The 20,865-nt window shown below is 42.1% G+C and overlaps 1 protein-coding gene across 1 annotated transcript in view; it reads left to right on the forward strand.

Annotated features, from left to right (window-relative positions):
• The window catches only part of cacna1db (calcium channel, voltage-dependent, L type, alpha 1D subunit, b), an 81,779-nt gene that overhangs the window by 38,403 nt on the left and 22,511 nt on the right, over nucleotides 1-20,865 (forward strand). The window contains exons 6-29 of the mRNA XM_041944874.1: nucleotides 46-276; nucleotides 4,574-4,726; nucleotides 5,734-5,930; nucleotides 7,537-7,640; nucleotides 7,941-8,110; nucleotides 13,806-13,893; nucleotides 14,071-14,097; nucleotides 14,587-14,747; nucleotides 14,837-15,062; nucleotides 15,368-15,575; nucleotides 15,768-15,888; nucleotides 16,041-16,155; nucleotides 16,300-16,360; nucleotides 16,459-16,519; nucleotides 16,931-17,078; nucleotides 17,216-17,345; nucleotides 17,795-17,854; nucleotides 17,941-18,000; nucleotides 19,288-19,394; nucleotides 19,566-19,653; nucleotides 19,803-19,910; nucleotides 20,045-20,097; nucleotides 20,182-20,328; nucleotides 20,640-20,841. Coding sequence (XP_041800808.1) covers nucleotides 46-276; nucleotides 4,574-4,726; nucleotides 5,734-5,930; nucleotides 7,537-7,640; nucleotides 7,941-8,110; nucleotides 13,806-13,893; nucleotides 14,071-14,097; nucleotides 14,587-14,747; nucleotides 14,837-15,062; nucleotides 15,368-15,575; nucleotides 15,768-15,888; nucleotides 16,041-16,155; nucleotides 16,300-16,360; nucleotides 16,459-16,519; nucleotides 16,931-17,078; nucleotides 17,216-17,345; nucleotides 17,795-17,854; nucleotides 17,941-18,000; nucleotides 19,288-19,394; nucleotides 19,566-19,653; nucleotides 19,803-19,910; nucleotides 20,045-20,097; nucleotides 20,182-20,328; nucleotides 20,640-20,841 — 3,026 coding nt within the window. The remainder of the gene's footprint in view (nucleotides 1-45; nucleotides 277-4,573; nucleotides 4,727-5,733; nucleotides 5,931-7,536; nucleotides 7,641-7,940; nucleotides 8,111-13,805; nucleotides 13,894-14,070; nucleotides 14,098-14,586; nucleotides 14,748-14,836; nucleotides 15,063-15,367; nucleotides 15,576-15,767; nucleotides 15,889-16,040; nucleotides 16,156-16,299; nucleotides 16,361-16,458; nucleotides 16,520-16,930; nucleotides 17,079-17,215; nucleotides 17,346-17,794; nucleotides 17,855-17,940; nucleotides 18,001-19,287; nucleotides 19,395-19,565; nucleotides 19,654-19,802; nucleotides 19,911-20,044; nucleotides 20,098-20,181; nucleotides 20,329-20,639; nucleotides 20,842-20,865) is intronic.

Raw genomic sequence — 20,865 nt, forward strand, 5'->3', positions numbered from 1 at the left:
TTTCTGTCTCTGTTGCTTTTATCTTTTTTGCTGTTTTCGTGGCAGTCTTTCTCCTTCTCTCTCAAACCTCTGCCACCCCTCTCCCTTTACATCTCCTCTCCCTCTCCTGCCCCCTTCCCTCTCTCCTCTCCAGGTTGTTCAGTGTGGTTCTGGAGATGATAACCAAAGATGCCGACTCTGGCGGCCAGTCTGGAGGCAAACCTGGAGGGTTTGATGTCAAGGCCCTCCGAGCCTTTCGCGTGCTACGACCCCTTCGCCTTGTCTCTGGAGTTCCCAGTGAGTTAACACAGACCTCTCAGATCACTTCTCCTTTTTTTTTTTTTTTTTTTTTTGCTTAAAAGCAGGTTTGGCATTGGGAGGAGCTATGCTGGGAATACCTCATTTACACTTCCTCCATGCATCTTCGGCAGATCGGATAGCTATCTGAAACGGGGCCAGGTCAATAAATCTTTGTGCTGACAACAGTGATCTTTCTATACGGGTGGAGTAAAGCTAACAGGACAGTGACATAGTTGTCAATCAAGCACGGTGTGTGTACACCCTCACAGCCTTGAGAAAAATCTTGTTAGGCAACATATGTGACAACACCTGTGTGAGAGGGCTGTTGATGTGTAGGGGCTTTAAAGCCTGAGTCTATGTCTCAAGTCACCCTTAAAGCCCGTACACACAGTCCTACAGTTCTAAATCATCATTCTTGTAAATTAAAGCTGTGAACTTTTCACATTAGTGGCTCCCATATGCATAATTGTACAGTATATCTGTTGAATGATGACATCCTTGCTGTGAAAAGAAAAGTGAAATTACCTAGACAGGCATTCCACTTGGAGGAAGAAGGCAACATGGGATGATCTGGATGACCAGTAATTGTGTCAGGGCGGCCTTGCCTCCCCCCCCGGACCTCCCTTGGTGGTGCCCCTGGCCATATTAAATTACTGAACACACATATCACACTAACCTCCGCGTTGACTGGAACTGCTTCCCTTTGGCGAAGCATCTGATCTCAGATGGTAGTGATGATGATGATGATGATGCTGTTTGAAGCTGGTTTTCCAGGTTTGGGTCAGTCAGTCTTGAGTGAAACTGAGTTTCTGAAATGGTCCATTTTGAAAAGACCTGCTCACAGTAGCAGGTTGATGCTTTGCAGTGATTTCGTGTTGTTGCTTGTCCGGCACTTCAGCTGGTTCCACATTAAACAGCAAAACAAATATATTCAGTTCTTTCTTTTTCTGAAAGCAACTTGTTGGACCTCCAAACCCCAATGAAGAACATTAACTTTATCCAAGTTCCTTTTTCATTGCAACTCATCCAGTTTAGCATGTTTCGAGATGTAATGATTCTTAAGATTGGCCTTTTTCATCACTGTGAGCAGACCCCACAAACTGGCCACACTGGCTTACCTTTTGCTTCATAAAAAAACAACCTGATCGTTTGTCCATTTCAGAAAAGCGCCACACTCCGTCCCGTTCAGGGACCACTTAACTACATCATTAAAGTCCAGGTCTCTGGCGAACTCTATTGCCAACATTGATTGAGAGTTAAAGCGTTGTTCTCAGTTCAGTTTTAATCCTTATCATGTGGGAAAATGAGTGCACACCTTTGCAGTTTTGTCCCTGACACACAGCCTACTGGCCCCTGGGTCGCTGCCATCCTCTTCGGTGTCGAGCTGGTCTCTGTTTGGTGTAGCTCGAATGGAGATGGGAGTGAGGCAGTTGAACAGGTGGCTGTCGCAGGGCTGTAGTTTCCAGTCAAGCTGGGATGGCTAAGCTGGAAGTGGCTGCTGTGTTACTGTCCTCCCTTTTGCCGTTAGTGTTAGCATTATCCTCACCAGGCTCTTTGCCAGCGTGCCAACTTTTGAGAAAATTCAAGATAGTTGGAATGTTTTTCTGAAGTCACTTTTTTAGTCCCTCACTTTGCTGCTCCACCATTTTTATCTGCGTTTGTTAGTTAACAGCTAACTTTAACGAATCTATTCTTTTTTAGCTTTGGCAACGTTAGTAAAATTTTTACCCAAATACCCAGTCAGCTGACTCTTTGTCATCATCATGATACAGACACAGCCAGTAAACCAACTCTGCATTCATAGATTTGTATTTCAACACAAACACACACTTAATGAGTTGCATTTGATAAAAAAAAAAGACAGAATGAGGCCACAGTTGGTGGAGTTTTGGAGGCCCCCGGAGGTCAGAGGCCCCCTGGGTACCAGCCCCATCGGCCCAGTGGATAATCCATGCTTGGATGAGTGAGCAATGTATGTGTGTTAGTGTAGAAGGCAGCAAAATGTCAAAACAAACCAAAATCTGGAGGAGTGGAGCCTAGGAGAGAGACAAAGACAATGTGCAGTAATTGGCCTTTCTAACTTTGGTGTAGGCTTTTACAGGTGCCACCACATTAGGTTAACAATCCTCCCTGACTGCAGGCTTCTGCAGGTCCCTGCAGGTGGAAAGGGGGGTTGTAACACCTTTTTCACAGGAGAAATTTAGACACATCACACTAGGAAAAGCACAGGTGTGAATATGACAGTTATTGATGACTGACTTCCATTTTGCTGCCTCTGTTTCAGAGTCCTAGAATTGTCCATGCTGTTGTCATGGCTTACTAGCACAGTTGAATAGAACTGAGCCATTGTTCATGTTATTAATAACACCCTCTGCTTTTCCTGCTATGACAAGTCAAAATGTCTGCTGTGGAAAAGGCCTTAACCCTAACCCTAACATTTTTAGTAGTTTTTCATTCTAAAATACAAAATTAAAGTGATTTGTTATTTCTTCCAATTTACTTAAACCCTATTTACTTAAAATAAGATGGAGGTTTGAAGATGACTTCCTCTGCCCTCTGCAGGTGATGCATGACTTTTGAGGTGGACTGGAGAGTGAGGGTGGATAAAAGAGAAGTCAGGCTAAGCATGCTCCAGAACCTGTTTGCACTGACTCAAACATGAGGGAGAGACAGTGCCAAAGAGTGTTGATAATTATTTTGTCAGATCTGTATTTGAGCTATTTTTAGGGAACACCACATTCACTGTGGGCTCATGCTGGGTCGCTGACATGGCTCACTGATACGATTACATTATTGTCACCATTAATCATCAGTCATTAGTTACACTTAAGCTTTTTTAGCTATTCCAAGTGAAAATGTCAGATTTGAAAACACTTATAACAATTTTTTTGAGAGATTTCTGCCTCCAAAGACACACATAATGCTGAATAACCACAATAAAATTAGTTCAAAATAGAGATAAGAAGCATTGATTAAAATTCAAAATACACCAATTTGCACATCTGTTATAGCCCGTTGCAACTCTTTCATACAGCTGTAATGATAAAAATCAGGTTATTGACATATATTATTCATATTTGAAAACTTTCCTTCCTGCAAAGAAAACAGCTGCTTAGTCTGTACATTTGTGCCCAATTCCTTCATCACCCAGGAAATATTGCTTCCTCCACTCTTTCTGTTTTCAGCACACATTTGACCTCATGTGAAGTTTCCCCTATGCGTCTGCATTCTTTGAGTTGCCATGGAAACGTATCATTCACGGGTCTCAGGGAGGAAAAGGACCTCTGGGAAAGACAGAGTTGAACCGAGCTGAAACGACATTTTCACTTCTGCTCTAGTTTAGCGTTTGTCTTTGCTGGGCGGTATATGCTGTATAATTATGCTGGTGATATTTCACCTTGTTTGCCGATGCCACTGAGGCCGGTTTGTTGGCTTTCATGCTCATTCAGCGGTATTATGAGGCATTGAGATATAGATAATGACATTATGACAACCCATAGATTGGATTGCATGTTTCTATGAGTGTCTACCTGCTGTTTGCTTTTCTGTGTACTGTTTGTCTTTGTGTGTGTGTGTGTGTGTGTGTGTGTGTGTGTATGTGTGTGAAAACTTGTACTCTGCAGTATAAATAGAGGGTTGTCCAAGTGCCAGCTGCCAGCTAAATAACCATCTACTCATCTCTGGCTGGCCTGCTACGTTTTTCTGGAGTGAAACGCTGCTTTTCTTTGTCTAATGTCTTTAAGTTTTGGACTGTTAGTCAGAAAATGTAATTTAGTGACATCACCATCTGCTTTAGGAAGCTGTGCTGAACGTGTTTCAATATTTCTGACATCTTATTGGCTAGACCATTTAATTGCGGGAAAAGATGATTAATCGGTAGTGAAAAACATTGTTAGTCGCAGCCTTCATTTCTATATCACAATAATAATAATGACAATGACTCCAAATTTCTGGAGTTAGAGGGGAAATATTCTTAATAACAAACCGAGACTGGACGTTAATTTGAGCCAATCATTCTTTTCTTTTAGTCTGAAATACTTCTGTTCTTCCCTTGATGACATTGTGTATATTGGTTTTGAGCAAGACTGCTTTTTGGGGTTTTATTCAGCATTGGCTCTAAATGTCTATTCTAGCTGAAATAAAAACATAAGGGTTGTTCATTAATTCAGATCAGGCACAAATATCCTGTTCATACTTTTGTCATATGGGTGGCAACTGAAATTTGGCAAAGCCTGCATTTATTTTCGCATGCAGCTGTGTTTCCTCTGACCCTGACCTCTGTGTGCGTTTGCAGGTTTACAGGTGGTTTTAAACTCCATTATTAAAGCCATGGTTCCCCTGCTTCACATCGCTCTGCTGGTCCTCTTCGTCATTATCATCTACGCCATCATCGGCTTGGAGCTCTTCATCGGCAAAATGCACGCCACATGTTACGTGATACAGACAGGTATGGTAGTCTGAAGAGTGTTATTTTTTGGTATCATTCTGCTTAGGCTGATTTTCCCCCACAGTTTCAGCCAGACTTTGAGACTTGCGTGGGTAATTTCATGCAAATTAATCTATATTCTACATATTCTATTTTTACCCCTTAAACCCTTTTCAGATTGGGCCCCACATCAAACCTACTGTTTGAATAGACCTGAACATCTCATCTTAGGATAGATACAGGCTTTAATCCCTGAGAATGAATGGACACATGTACCTTGTATGTGAATGGTGACAAGCTGCTGAAAACAGGACAGAACAACAGATGGTGGATTAAATCCAGTGATTAAATGACTAATATCTGGCTATTATGTAAACAGGTTTGACCTTTAGCACTGCCGATGTGGCAGAATTATTCAAGAAGTGAGGATAAATTGATGGATGCTTGTGAGTCATAAACATCAAGTATGTCCATACAGTATATACTTGCATGCACATGCACAAAACCACAGTTATATTCCAAAATAGCTGACAGACGGGAGCATAGCAGCTTAAGTCACCACGAGTGGCGGGCTATATGACAGCAGTTTTCATAGAGCGTTCCCCTCTCTCTCACACACCTTTCACCTAATCTTTCCCTCTCTTTCTTGCTTTGATCTGTTTTGATCTGTTTGCTTGCGGACGTCAGGAGAAGCATTGTACGCTTAAGTCGAGAGGTCATGACAGAGCGAGACGGAGGCTCCCTTTAATCCCCGCTCCCTTGTGTCTGATCTGTCGGCCCTGAGAAAGGCACTTAGTTTAGCTTAGTTTTCATGTGTGTGCAGGTGGGGTGGAGTGTGGGGCATGTGTACAGCAAAACAAGGGAAACTTCAAAATGTTGTGGGCCTGTCTACTATGAATATATGTGCGTGTGTACCATCATGTTTTGCAGATGTTCCCTGATAACTGTGCCATGTAAATGCATTTCTGTAATAGAAATACTCTAAGAAAGTTCTTGGTTGATTCATCCGTCTGACCCTGTGCCCTCAGGTGCCCTCGCAGAGGAAGAGTCCACGCCGTGCGCGGTATCGGGGCATGGCCGTCACTGCCTGCTCAATGGCACAGTTTGCAGAGAGGGTTGGCAAGGCCCCAACAACGGCATCACCAACTTCGACAATTTTTTATTTGCCATGCTCACTGTGTTCCAGTGCATCACCATGGAGGGCTGGACCGATGTTCTCTACTGGGTAATCTGCCGCAAAGTTACTCTGATGAAGCCCAAATTTGGCTTCATGTTTTTTTGTTCATTAATTCATGTGTCACTTTTCAGACGTGTGACTTTGACAGAACCTTGTGAAATACTGTGTTACTTCCAGCTTGCTTGAAACTATGATAAACTATGAGTCTTGTCTTCTGCTTTTCATAAGACATTACCATTGTTACATTTACGTTGGCTTTAACTGTAACATGGACAGAATTAATAAAATGGCATAAAAAGTGACATGTATGTTATCATCATGAAGGGCATGATGAGAATAATGATGTCTAATGATAAATTAAAAGGTTTACTAATAATCTGCAGGCCACAGGAGACATTCTGACACTGTCTCTCCTACAAAGAAATCGTGACTGAGAACTGTAGACTGAGTCCTCACCCTTCTTTTAGTAAAACAAGTATTTTAAAATAATAATAATAATAAAAAAAGCCAGGCTCTCTTCAAAACCCTCAGCTCCTCATTAGCAAAAATCACCAACAGCTTTTAATTAGCCAAAACACTCAGCACTGAAACTCAACTCAGAATGAGTTTTCATCACAACCCGCCCACATCCTTTTATTGATGGAGACCCTCATCTATGAAATAATGGACCTCTCACCCTCCTTCTCTTTCTCTGTCGTCCTCACACACTCTTTACTTCTCTTATGCATGTATGTGTTTCCATGGCGATCCCATGCTAATACCGCTGTGAACATGACGAAAGAAGAAGACTCTGCAAGCCTAAAAGAAGCTAGGTGATAGACGAGGGATAGATTAAATCTGACCCGCTGCAGGGCGAGTTGAGGCAGTGCTTTATGTTTTCTCTGCGATGCCAGCTGGCGTGGGGCTTTTTTTTTTTTAGAGGGAATATGAGTGTAGTAGAATTGCATGTGCGCAGGGTGAAGAAAAGTCAAGTGTCAAATGTGTAGAGATTATTTGAACTGCGTAAAAAACCCAGTTGTGCGGTTCTAAAAGGACAAACTCCAGCTATCAACCCTTTGCCGAACAGCTCTATTAAAAGGCACTTTAGCTGTGTAGTGTGGTCATTTGCCACAGTCATTACTAAAAGATATCTCATTTACTAATACCTCCTCCACTCATGGCTAAACCAGTTGTCTCTCACATGGTGCCCTCTAGTGGTTCACAGTTCCAGCTCCAGTTTTAGTGGTGGCTCAGAGCTGAAGATCTTTTCCCTCTGACGGACATTATGGGCGTTGATCTGTCTCCAGTCAATTACATTTTATTTATTGCCAGTACTGTAGTTGTAAGCATGATGGGACCCTACTCCTACTTACTAACTCTTACATGTGAGAAATTTAAGACTTTCTTCTTTTCTTTTTCTGGCCTCAATTTTAGCGAGTTTGAGTCTCTTTGGGTTTACTGTGATAAAACATTTCAATTCACTGAGGCAAGTTTTATGAAATAGGAAAGAATTGTATGCAAATGTGACACTTTTTAATTGTAAAATAAAAAAAATAAAACAACATAACAAAAGAAGAGAACATACGCAACTGTGAAGCACAAAATATCAATAAACCTGGTCTAACATATAGTATGTGAGCCTCTTTTCTCCTTCTCTGCTTGTGTCTCTGTTTAGATGAATGATGCAATGGGCTTCGAGCTGCCGTGGGTCTACTTTGTCAGTCTGGTCATCTTTGGATCCTTCTTTGTTCTCAACTTGGTGTTGGGTGTGTTGAGCGGGTAGGTCCTGAGTGTGCTGCTGTTTGTTTTGCGCTGATTTTTGCCACTGTGTTGACTCATTTTGATGTGCTAAACTCAACCAAACACTAAGAATGCCATCAAATAATATGTAAGATCCCTAATTATTCATTATTTTTCATAATCTGAGTGCTGTAGGCAGAGTGATGCTATGCACTTCAGGGAACTTGGGCTCGAGGTACAGAAGGTGTTTACCACCACTGAGGTTCCCTCCAAGGGAAAAAAATTTGGGCACCGCTGCTCTACATGCTCTACAGTATTATGTGACTCTGCCCTGTCCAGAGAGTTTTCCAAAGAGCGAGAGAAGGCCAAAGCCCGGGGAGACTTCCAGAAGCTACGTGAGAAGCAGCAGTTAGAGGAAGACCTGAAAGGCTACCTGGACTGGATCACCCAAGCCGAGGACATCGACCCCGAGAACGAGGAGGAGGGAGACGAGGAGGGCAAGCGTAACCGTGAGTTACTGAGCCTTACACTCTTCTGCCTTTAAATAATGCTGCACATCTCTTTATCCCACTGATAGTGAAAGGAGGCAGATGAGGGGGGCAATCCATTACTCTTCTGTCGGCTTTTACTCCACTCACTGGTGCTTTGCCTTCAAGGTGTCATAAAGAAAATTCTTTTTGTTATCTGGAACAAATTGCCCTGCTTCAGCTGTGTGACTGAAAGACGTTGGTACATAATAATAATAATACATGACTTTTTCTTATAGTTAGACGTTGGCCAAATGAAACTACAAACACGTTGCAGTTAGACGAGCAAACAGTTGAATCTCAAATCCATTCCAAAGGGACGGGATCAAATGCTGCAGGCGGGTGTCACCTCACAAAGAAAATATATCTTTATCCAAGTATCAACTGGTACAGTTTAATACACAGACTGTTTCTGCAAGAGTGAATCGTTCCGGAAACCAAACTGCACCAAAATGAGACATTCACCATAGTTACTGAGTGAAGCACATAATGGGTTAGTATGACAGCAGTCCTCTTAAGACATGTTTTTACCTTCTATTTTTCTGCTATTATTCAGTGCCTTTATATTTTACATTGCTGCCATTAAATAGGTCAAGGGTAGAATTAATTACTTCCATGTTTATATTCTGTTTGTTTACATCGCTGTGACACAATGACACAATGGGCTGCAACAGTAGTAAATGTTACACATAAAGGTTGGGGTATTGCACATGTGCTGTGGATACTTATCCCTCACAAAACTAAATTCACTGCATGTTAGAGAGTTGTGAGATCCTTTCCTGTTGAACCCCCAACACTAACCAGTAGTTTGCTACTCAGAGGGAACTGTACTGCAGTCAAATACTGCCCCTCCGCTGTTTTGTTTTTCCTGGATTATTGCTAGAGGACTCCTCAGAAAAAAAAAACTCCTTGGGGTGGCGCAACAGTGCTGTGAAGGAAGCGAGCGAAAACTGTCACTTCAGCCAAGGTAGCAGGAACAGGGCGACAGCAGTGCTATGATTTTTGGTCTTTGTCGTGGCCTTGCATGTGCCAGTTGCCATGACAACGCAGGGGTAAATTTGGACGTTTGTCGTTGTGTGTGTGTATGAGACAGTACATTTAGCTGTGCTTTACTGTGGTTTTGTTGTAGCACCACCTGGTTTAGGGCAGTAAGATCCTGTAGTTTGATTGGACGGAGGGAACAGGTGTGTGCTGCCTTGCTGTGCACCAGCAGTCTACAGTCGCTCATTTTCTGCTTCTTCATGTAAGCATACATGCAGCATGCCGCCCGTATTCAGAAACTGTGCCTTAAGGTTGTGATGTCACAAAGACGCCAGCAGAGCTACTATGAAAACACCGGAGGTGCTGACTCAGGCCTGTCAGAGCTGACCAATCGCTGCAGACTAAGCTTTTTAGGAAGGGGGCCTTAAAAACCAGACCTGTCCACCCTCCCATTTGTCCCACGATTCTCCCACAATTTACCTTTCCCTCCCGCTGTCCTCCCGTTAAATATTCTCCCCTGAAATCTCCCATGTTTTTGTCATGTTGATCCATCGTGAACCATCATGCATTACAGCCTATTTGTTGTGTTCGCTACATTCCCCTCCAGCACAGCAGGTGGCAGTGTGTAGAACATTAGCTGTAACACTGAGTGACATCATTCGGTCAAGACGGCACCTGCCAATAAAACAAGAAGAAGAAGAAGATCATGATGGATAAAATTGAGAGGGATGGAGTGCCTAGATGGCTAAAAGTTTGTAAAACTGGAAGGAGCATTACCCGCACTTAATGAAGAGCAACGTCAGTCAAAGCCCTGCTTTTTGTACAATATGCCAGATGGATTTTAATGTATCACACAGCGGGGGAAAAGCAATAAATCTGCCAAGCAGAAGTGGAGCATGTTTCTGCTACAGGTGCAAAGCTCCACCAATGATTGTATTTATAGTACCTGTCCCATCCGTTTTCATAACCACCCTCTCCTATCACCAAATATATCACCAAATCATCATATAAAGAATAGAAACACTTTTTAGTGGACACCCAGAATGAAAGTATGAACCTGAAAATGGGCGTATTGTGAGATGAAAGATTCTACACAGTAAAGCTCTTCTTTTTTGTAACAGCGTCCCTCCCTCCCTTTCCGTCTGACTGCTTCCTGATGTGCTCACTCGCTCTTTTGCTCTTTAGCCTGAGACACAGACGCTGTTTAAGCAGCGCTCCATCGTCCATCATCATTCATCTGTGTGCAGTGTTTCACACTATCTGCATTGTCCAAGCCTCCACTTCCTGAATTCAGTCTCCCTGTCCTGGTCCAAACTTCAACTGCCAGTGACCAACTCCAGCTGTTTATGTCACTATACAGCCCCATCCATACTGGCTATTTCATTGACTTCTTGCATTAATAAGTGTTTTATTATGAGTGATTATAAAACATTAATAAAGAGCCAGTATGACACGTGATTCTCTGAGCCAGTTGTAGGTGGTTCAGTTGAACTGTGGGTAATGTAAGGGCAGGTTTTGATGAAGTGCTGTAGAAGAAGGCATAAAATAAAGAAAGACCTGTGGTTCTGCTGAATGTGCAGCTACATAAAAACCGGGGATGTAAATCCATCTGTTTCCTTGAAAGAATGTGTGTGATGAGGCTTCGTTATAGTAAGAGTGTGTGAATAAGTCCAGTGGCCTGCAGAGTGCTGTGGCTTGTAGCCTCGCCTCTATCCTTCTCACTGCTTCAGTGCCTTAAAACCATTCACAGTGCAGTCAGTATACTGTACGCACCTGTCTGTTTACCTCCAGTAATTTCCCTGCTTTTACCTCTGCAGTTGTTGTAGACTACACACCCGAGACAACACACTAACTTTCTCTCCTTGATTCCTGCAGTGCGTGCGTGCCTTGTAAAAAACTGTCTGTAGACAGCTGCTAACATTAGTTTTTCCCTTCTGTCTCCTTTTTCTTCCTTTTGTTTCGTCACTTCTTCCTCGCTTGTCGCCAACAGTTGTTCTCTGCCTTTTAGCTTCTGTTTCCGCACTAAAGTCCTGTTTACTGCTAATCCTTTCCAGTCTGACATTGTAGTAATAGTTACTCTGTCCAGAAACTAGACCTAAAAAAGTAGAGCTGAAATGAAGTCTTTTAAAGGATTATGACCAAGACATTTGTCCTGAGCGGGACATTTTACAGCAGGTGATCTCTGGTGGACGATCGAAGAACGACACTGTTTCAAAACTACCTCAAGCTTATCAGCTGACATAAACACCAATATCTGCCAATAGCTAATACATACCGGACTGGCTCATATACATATGATCTATTACTCTTGGCTACTACATACTATCATGCTTCAATTAGTAGATACGGTCTGTGAGTTTTTACTCTCGGGTCAGCACAAAACAAGCTGCTTTCCATTATTCTCTTCAGCTTTTTTAATATTTATCTTTCCTGTGATGAGCCAGTCCCCTTCATGCTAGAAGTGAATATAACAGATGAAGGATTAGTGTAGTAGGACAGCAGAGTCCAAGCTCAGATTCTGTAGTCAGCCTGTTATGCCAAAAGGATATTATTGTATGTCCGGTACATGTGTTTTGCAGTTTTTCTGGACATGGTAGCTGTGTCTGTACTGTAGTTTGTATTGCAGTGTCTCTTGCCGTGCGTACCTCTCTCTCTCTCTCTTGTTCTGCTGTGTACTGACTCACTGCTTCCTCTGCTGTCTGGCTGTGTGAACTGCATGTTGGTAACACCAAGGGGTCACGCTGGCTGACCTCACTGAGAAGAAGAAAGGAAAGTTTGGCTGGTTCACTCAGTCCACAGAGACACAGGGTAAATGTGTGTGTGTGTGTGTGTGCGCACATCTGGGAGTGTTTTATTGGCGCATGTTCATCAAGAACAGCTCATCTTTGTCCTGGAGGTTGCCTTTGCCTGCATGTGCTTTGCGTATGCTTTTGTTTTTGCTTTTGTGTTTGCATGCCCTCTGTTGTCTGTTTCCATATCATAAGTAAACTAATTTCATCCAACACATCATCATCCATTATCTCTGAGCTCCTTGGTATCACATTGGTCCCTACAGCAAGTCCTAATAGCTAGTGAAATGAATCAACACTGTGTGCTGTAGAAGAGAGTGGTGGGGGGATGTGTACCGAGCATCAGCTACGTTTATGAGGGATGTGGCCTTTAATTTAAAATAACAGCAACATAATACAAATAAAGCCTTCATATAATGGAGATTGCGTTCATCTTGAGCATGATTTAATTTTAAGCATATTGATTATACAAAAGCACATGTATACTCGCACGTTAAAAGCTAAAAGATACAATATACAATGTGTTTTTTAAAACTTAATTTTAGTGCATGCTACTGTTGCTATACATGGCCTAGAATAAAATTAAAATTAATAATATATTTCAGTGTAACAAAGTCTGTGATAAATCATGAAATTAGATGTTTCCAATTCTTTGCCATGTGCGGAAGTAAAGCATGTCAAAACATGCTCGACATACTTTACTTCCACATTTTTTACATTTTGAGTGGAAATTAAACTTTTTTTGTCGACAAAATTTATTCAACTTATGTTTATTTGAGTACCAGTTAAATATTCTATCCTGACACACATTATAATATGGTGTATTGTATAGAAATGCATTCAGTTAATCTCATGACTGCAAGTATTTGTGTTCAGATCCTTCATCCAGTCATAATCATTTTGAATTCCTTTCATTTGTCACTTATAAAGATGGTATTTTATGCATGTTCAGTATATATGGTTTTTAATATACTGTATGTTGTAACCATCTGACTATGGTTATACATGTTGCAGCATACAGACCTGCACCAAATAGTTCCAATAGATCAAATATTCAAAGTGAACAGTTCAATCAGTACAGCAAAGATTCAACATTCAACACAAGCAAACTCTTCAATCTGACTGACAATATTTGTATTCTGATAGTATTTCCAATTGATAAATTGCCTAAAAAGTGACAAGAAATATTTACAAGGTCCAATTTGACTCAGGTCTGGCAGCATGTACTCACTGTGATTTGATCTATGCAGAAACCTTCAAATTCATCATTTTGCAGCATCCACAAAACAGGACAGTTGGTTTCACATGGTGCAACTCCAACATCCGGGGGTCCATCCCAAATTGGATACTGTCTGTCTCTATCTTTGAGAACAAAAATCTTCTGTAATTAAGGAAGAACCTGCAATAATTTCCTTTTCAATTAATGTCAAACTTTGAGAAGGAGTCACTCCAGCATTTTCACACCTGCATTGTATGTGCTTTTTATCTGTTGGTTTGGTTTGGCCTGTCAGCTATGTGCCATGATGACGCACCTACAACCAGAAAAGGGCAAATTGGACACTTAAGATTATTTTTTTTGAACAGTGAAGGCTTTTCTATCTTGTAATAGTTTCAGTCTAATGTGTGATTCCCTTGACAGCAGATTAGAGAATTGATCCTGACCTTCTTTTCTATGTTCTGTCTTTAAAAAAAAGAAGCATTTTTTACTTAAAACACATTTCATCAGCCTGGAGCCAAGCCAAACCAAAAATGCATGGGTGTCAATAGGAAAATCTATTAAAATGTGAAATGCTGAAACCTGTTTCCATCAGGACACATTTTTTATGTCCTAAACCTCTTTGTTAACTCGGCATTTTATCATCATCTCACATGACTTTTTGTGTGTGTATGTGTGTGTAATACCACAGCGAGCATACCCACGAGTGAGACTGAGTCTGTGAACACAGAGAATCACAACGGCGTGGAGGACAAATCGCCCTGCTGTGGACCGCTGTGGTAAGTGTGATGATGTATCGTCATTATTATTATTATCCTGATGAGCTACTTAAAAAGAGGTTTACCTCTTATTATTGACCTGATGAAGGACAGTCGATGGACACAGTGACTATTTCAAACACAGAGTGCAAATTGTTGCTCTTTGCTTAAAGTTGCCTCATATTTTATTCTCCCCAGTCAAAAAATTACTAAGTCAAAGTGCAGGTTAGTACCTTGATACTGTATGACACTGCATGTTAGCCGCCTAATTCAACTCATCTTGCATGGCTCATTCTTACCTTGTATTTGAATTGCTCAGACCTCAAACATTCTCATTGGTTGATCCAGTGTCTGTGTTATTTTCTGACCCAGCAGTCTTTATCCTCATCACTCCACAGGTTCATCCTTGTGTTTTTTTCCCTGTTCCGCACCTAAAATCCACCTCAGTCCTCTTTATACTTCATTTTTGTCCAGTTGCATACTGTGATATTGTGTTTTCATATTTCATATTGTTTAAGTGATAAATAAAACGTTCTAATCAAATACATATACATGTATTACAAAGTCAGAAGATTCAATTCCAAAATGTGTTAAATTCAATACAATTTCCCACTATTTTTAGAATAAAAAGTTTTAATCATGGCTTATTAACTCTTCTAATGTGGTCCTGTGTATCCTGACCATCCATCCTAAAGTAGATTTATTGTCTGTCAGTCGTCAGTGGCGACGGTGGAACCGTTTCTGTCGCAGGAAGTGTCGTGCAGCCGTGAAATCTGTGACATTTTATTGGCTGGTCATCATCTTGGTGTTCCTCAACACTCTCACCATCGCATCTGAGCACTACAACCAGCCGGACTGGCTGACTGAAGTACAGGGTATCTGCTTTTTCTGGTTATAAAACCTCTATTCAGGTCAGTTTTCTTGACTTTAGCTATGAGAGGTTTGATGATTTGTTCCTCTCCAGACGTAGCCAACAAAGTTCTCCTGGCGATGTTCACCTTGGAGATGCTGGTGAAGATGTACAGCTTGGGGCTGCAGGCCTACTTCGTGTCCCTGTTTAACCGCTTTGACTGTTTCGTGGTGTGTGGAGGCATCATAGAGACCATCCTGGTGGAGCTTGCCATCATGTCTCCGCTGGGCATCTCTGTTTTTCGCTGCGTACGACTCCTCAGGATCTTCAAGGTCACTCGGTGAGCAGCTGAAACTCCTGTGTTAGTTTCCGGGGTGCAATAGAGATGACTTAAATGTTTCAAAGACAGTGCAAACAGTGCAAAACACATCCAAGAGTTTTAAAGGTTTTAAGGTAGATTAAACATATGAATGTCAGCTTATAGACAGGGCATTAAGTTTGAAGGCAGACCGTGCTGCAGCCAACATAAGCCTGCAAGTGTTTGGATGCTGTTCTCACATTAAAAGAGCGCAAATCACTTTCAAAAATAAAACCATTCAGTGTGTCGTTCCTTCTGTTAATTGATTTATGTTTTTTCCTCTTTAGCCATTGGGCATCTCTTAGTAACCTGGTGGCCTCTCTGCTCAACTCCATGAAGTCCATCGCCTCCCTGCTGCTGCTGCTCTTCCTCTTCATCATTATCTTCTCCCTGCTCGGCATGCAGCTGTTTGGGGGCAAGTTCAACTTTGACGAGACTGTGACCAAGAGGAGCACGTTTGATAACTTCCCGCAAGCCCTGCTCACTGTGTTCCAGGTGAGGCTTTCCTTTCTACTTCCTTCAGGTACGATTTGCATGAGTTACAACGCAGTGTCTTCAATAACAGGACAAAGAAGGACTAACTCAGCATACTCTCCAATGATAATTAGAATGCTTCACTGTTGGGCAAATCGATCAGTCAAAGAATAAATGACAGAATTGGCTTCCACTGTTTATTGTGTTGGCCAGATCTTGACCGGTGAAGACTGGAACACGGTGATGTATGACGGCATCATGGCGTACGGTGGCCCGGCCTCGTCTGGAATGGTGGTCTGCATTTACTTCATCATCCTCTTCATCTGTGGAAACTGTATCCTGCCGGCCAGAAACACACATACATGTTCTCACGCAAAGACAAAGCCACATTTTCAGACTCGCATGTCCGACGTTGTCTTATATGTCCTAAAGCCCAGGTGGGTTTTTCACATTGGCCAGTGTTTTCTGCTTAAGTCACGTGACCAGACATCCTGCTAAACGTCTTCTTGGCCATCGCCGTTGACAACCTGGCAGACGCGGAGAGCCTCAACACAGCACAGAAGGAGGAAGAAGAGGCCAAGAAGAGGAAGAATAGTGCCAAGTACAGCTTCGGACACCTCTATATTACACATTTTAATGTTTTAATTATTTTTGGAGACTTTCCCCACATTTGTCACTTTCCGTTGGCAGAAAGAAATATCCTTCTGCCTTGTTAGTTTCTCACGGTTTTATCTGTGCCTAACAGGGATGCAAGCACAGATAAGAAAAGAGTTGAGATAACAGAAAACAAGGATGGAGAGACCAAGGTAAAACATTGCCCCTCTCTTAAAGCACATTATATGTTGGAGCTTTCCTCTCAGTATTTGTACATGTTTATCATGCTGAACCTGATCACTGTGTGTAGGTTCCAGCAGACGTCCTGCTGGAGGAAGGCAAAGAATCGTATCCTGCCATCAACTCTGCAGGTAAAAGTGACTTGTCTAGAGCGAGGAGAAGGACCCAGACCAGTAATCCATCCAATTCATCCAGTTTCATGTGGCACAAATTCCAACTGTGGACAAGATGCAGGGAGAGCAAAGGCATACATTAAATTAAATTAAAAATATTAAACATACCAGTGATTATGCAGATGTGCCAATAACACCACCCATTAAATGAAATCATTCTGTGTCCAAGTGATTCTGTGATTAGAGACGATTCAGAAAGAGACAGAGACAAAATTTCAATCAATTCATTTCACTTTAGAATAACATGTCAAAAGAAAACCAAGTCAACAGAGAAATGGGTCAAAACAAAATATGACAAAACAGGAGACAAAAACAGCCACTGAAAAAGTGTTATTATTATTGTTAAATATTAACTGTTCTGTTTCTCAGTGTGTGATGACGATGATGACAATAATGACGACCTCCCTGAAGTCCCTTCAGGGCCTCGTCCTCCGAGGCTGTCTGAGCTCACCATCAAGGAGAAGACTCCGCCCATCCCGGCGGGCAGCGCCTTCTTCATCTTCAGCAGCACAAACCCGTGAGTCACAATGATGAACAACAGCGACACGACACACAGTTAAAGCTGTGTCACAAAACCAGACTCGCTGTACGTTCTCTCCCTCTGCGCCTCCCTCACTCTCTGTTTCTTCTGCTTTGTTTTACTTTCTGCTCTAGTTTTCGCGTATTCTGCCATAAGCTGATCAACCATCAGATCTTCACCAACCTCATCCTGGTCTTCATCATGCTCAGCTCCGTCTCTCTGGCTGCTGAGGACCCAATACGCAACTTCTCTGCTCGCAATATCGTACGTAAAACAATCTGCGGGACTGTAGTCTTCAGCTGTCCTGAAAGGCCTTTTGCCAGCCTTTATCACAGGCGACATGCTGACATGTGACTGTAGGGAAAGCACAGGCCTGAAAAAGAAATAAAGACACGATGGCTGAATTCCACTTAACTGATTCAGTTTCAGGGTCCTGATGTCGCATCTGTCAGAACAGAGCCATCGTTAATGTTATTAGTAACATGTCTGTGAAGGTTTGTTTTCTAAGACATCCAGGCTCAGGCACTGTTCAAAAGGTTTATTAAAATCATCCTTTCAGTAACAGTATTTTAAATGGTGCCTCATGCAGCTTTAATATACTGCTAGTTATGCTTCATCTGTGTTTGACTCTTACTGTATCTATATACTGTATCTCACTGTGCTGTTATCCTGGAATGACTTGATGACTTGAACTTGTGCATTGCCTCTTGCAGATACTTGGTTATTTTGACTATGCTTTCACCGCAATCTTTACTGTTGAGATCCTGTTGAAGGTAAATGACCTTTGTGCTGTGTTGTGCTGTGCTGGGTAGAGCTTCAGTAACCCTGCGTGCTTGTGTCACTCTGATTGCCTCCTCAGATCCTAGGCTATGCAGACTATGTCTTCACTAGTATGTTTACATTTGAGATCCTTATTAAGGTAAACAATAAAAATTGCTGCGCTGCCTCTGCAACAACCCACCACTTCCAAGCTTGCTGCACACGTCCCCCCTCCCCTCATTTTTTTTTTGTCTCTATGATTTTTGGTCAAAATGGCCACCTGCTTGTCTTGTTGTCATGGCGCGAGCCCGTCGACGTGAAGATCATGCGTTGTCGTCAGATATTTTATTGTCTGTCAGTCACTTTTCCATCACGGCCCACCTCCCCTCTTCATCCTCGACCAGTTTAAGGACCAGTGGCTCTCCAGAGTACAACTGTTTCCCAAATATTCCTTTTTTTAAAAACCTTCTGGAGATTAAGCTATATGCGTGATTGGCTCTCTGGCTCTGGTGGCATTTTGAAACATTTCACCAACTGTTATCAATCTTTGAAACGTTGAATCTTCGTCAACAGCCTTTGCCAATAGATTCCCATATTTTGAACCACCAACACGTCTTGATTTTTAATTATAAGAAGATATTTGTTAACCTGAGCTAACATTAAGCTATCCCGCTGCCTGATTGCATACTGTACACACAGATGTGCCCCCTTCCTACTTTTTTTCTTGTCTCTCTTGGCTAATGCACGTCCAAACAATTTGCTTAAAGAAATGCACAAAAATCAGCAACACTTGTATTGTTTTTGCTCGTAACATGAAATCCTCTGCATTACCCCTTTGCTCGCTGCATGCCTGCACCAGGTAAATCTCATGTATTGCGGCTTAAGCCTAAAATTCCGTCAGGAGAAGATTAAAAGCCTGTTTCATGGAAAGTGTTTGTGGTGCATTCTCAAGCTTAATCTGCACCGGAAAGCGTAGCGGCTGCTAGATAATGTTTTTGCATTGTTCATGATCTATTGCTTTGAACGATTTTTGCTTTCACGATATTAGAAGCACTAATCTGTTTGTGTGCGCTCGCTCTAAATAACATAATTACGCAACATAATTAACATTCGAGAGTAATTTCAATGCAGGACCATCAAGTGGGAAACTGCAAATCACATTACGTTGTGTATTGTTGTCATGAACACTCATGTTTGAAATCAGTGTGAATGTAACAGGATATACAGCACAAGCAGAAAAAAACTAAATTCAACAGAGCTTTTTTTTCGCACACACAAAATGTTCTTTAGGAAATTGATAGTTTTCAGTAGCAGATCATTTAAATAGTATTAACAGTCATTTAACTCCCATTTCAGCCCAACCTGAAGCTGTCCTCCTGTATGTGTGTGTGTGTTTGATGGCAGATCTGTCTTCTGTAGTCCTGACTCTTGTCTCTCCTCTGTCCAGATGACTGCATTTGGAGCCTTTCTTCATAAAGGGGCGTTCTGTAGAAACTACTTCAACCTTTTAGACCTGCTGGTCGTTGGTGTGTCTCTGGTCTCCTTTGGCATTCAGTATGTACCCTTCAGTCGTGTTGTTATGTCTGAGGTGGAATGTGTCATTGGGTCACTGTGTTGTATGAATATTTGAACATTGATCTTGGTGGCGGAGCTTAAAGAAACACCTCGATGACAACATGTCCTTCAAAGTGCTCAGCTGAATCCACTGGTGTGTTTCCTCTGCAGGTCTTCTGCCATCTCAGTGGTGAAGATTCTCCGTGTTCTGAGAGTCCTCCGTCCGCTCAGGGCCATCAACAGAGCCAAGGGCCTGAAGGTCAGAATAGCAATAGCACAACATGGTCTGGTGTGTGTCTGTATACAGTGTGTGTGTCTAGTTTTCCATGAGATTGTGTGCATGCATGCTCCTTATGATGCTGCACTGTGTATTGCTATTAACAGCGTAGAACTGTGTGTCCTTTGCAGCACGTGGTCCAGTGTGTGTTTGTGGCCATCAGGACCATCGGCAACATCATGATTGTCACCACGCTGCTGCAGTTCATGTTCGCCTGTATCGGAGTGCAGCTCTTCAAGGTACAGTGAAGAGGTGGACAGAGTGAGACATATATAGAGGATAACGGCGTCGAAGCCTTCCAGTGTAAAACAACAAATAGATGGACAGAAGTAGTAGGATTTAGATGCCGACTTTCTCTATTTTTTTTACAAAGGGGAAATTTTATCGCTGCACCGATGATGCCAAGTCCAGCCCAGAGGAGTGCAAGTGAGTTTTTTTATTTCCAGCTTTGGACACTGGCCTGAATGAGTGTCTCTGTGTAGTGGTTAACATGTCGTCTTCAAATCACAGAGGTACCTACATTCTCTACAACAACGGGGATGCGGCGCTGCCCATGGTGAAGGAGAGGATCTGGTACAACAGCGATTTCAACTTTGACAACGTCCTCATGGCCATGATGGCTCTTTTTACTGTCTCCACCTTCGAAGGATGGCCCACGTAAGTACGGCTTTACGTCTCTATGACGACAAGACACTGCATTTATTTTATATCTGATTATCATTGACATTTATCTCTGTACAACCAAAAGTAAAGAGATCCTGCCAGCCTTCTCCAAGTCATTTCTGTTTTTATTTACGTTTTACACAGCGTCCCAGCTTTTTTAAATCAAAGTTGTATATTGTGTGTATGAATGTGCACTTTAAAGTACACCATGTATCTTTAAACAAAGAAAACTCACAGAGTAAGAGCTGATATGAATAATTACTGCCTATTATCTTGACTTTCTCTTTGTTTGGTGTCTCCTTTAGGCTTCTGTATAAGGCCATCGACTCTAACAAAGAGAACATGGGTCCCATCTACAACTACCGCATTGAGATCTCCATCTTCTTCATCATCTACATCATCATCATCGCCTTCTTCATGATGAACATCTTCGTTGGCTTCGTTATCGTCACCTTTCAGGAGCAGGGGGAGAAGGAGTACAAGAACTGTGAGCTGGACAAGAACCAGGTAGGAGGGGCCTCTTGCTTTTAT

The sequence above is a fragment of the Chelmon rostratus genome, chromosome 10 (genome assembly GCF_017976325.1).
Source record: "Chelmon rostratus isolate fCheRos1 chromosome 10, fCheRos1.pri, whole genome shotgun sequence".
Taxonomy (NCBI): Eukaryota; Metazoa; Chordata; class Actinopteri; order Chaetodontiformes; family Chaetodontidae; genus Chelmon; species Chelmon rostratus.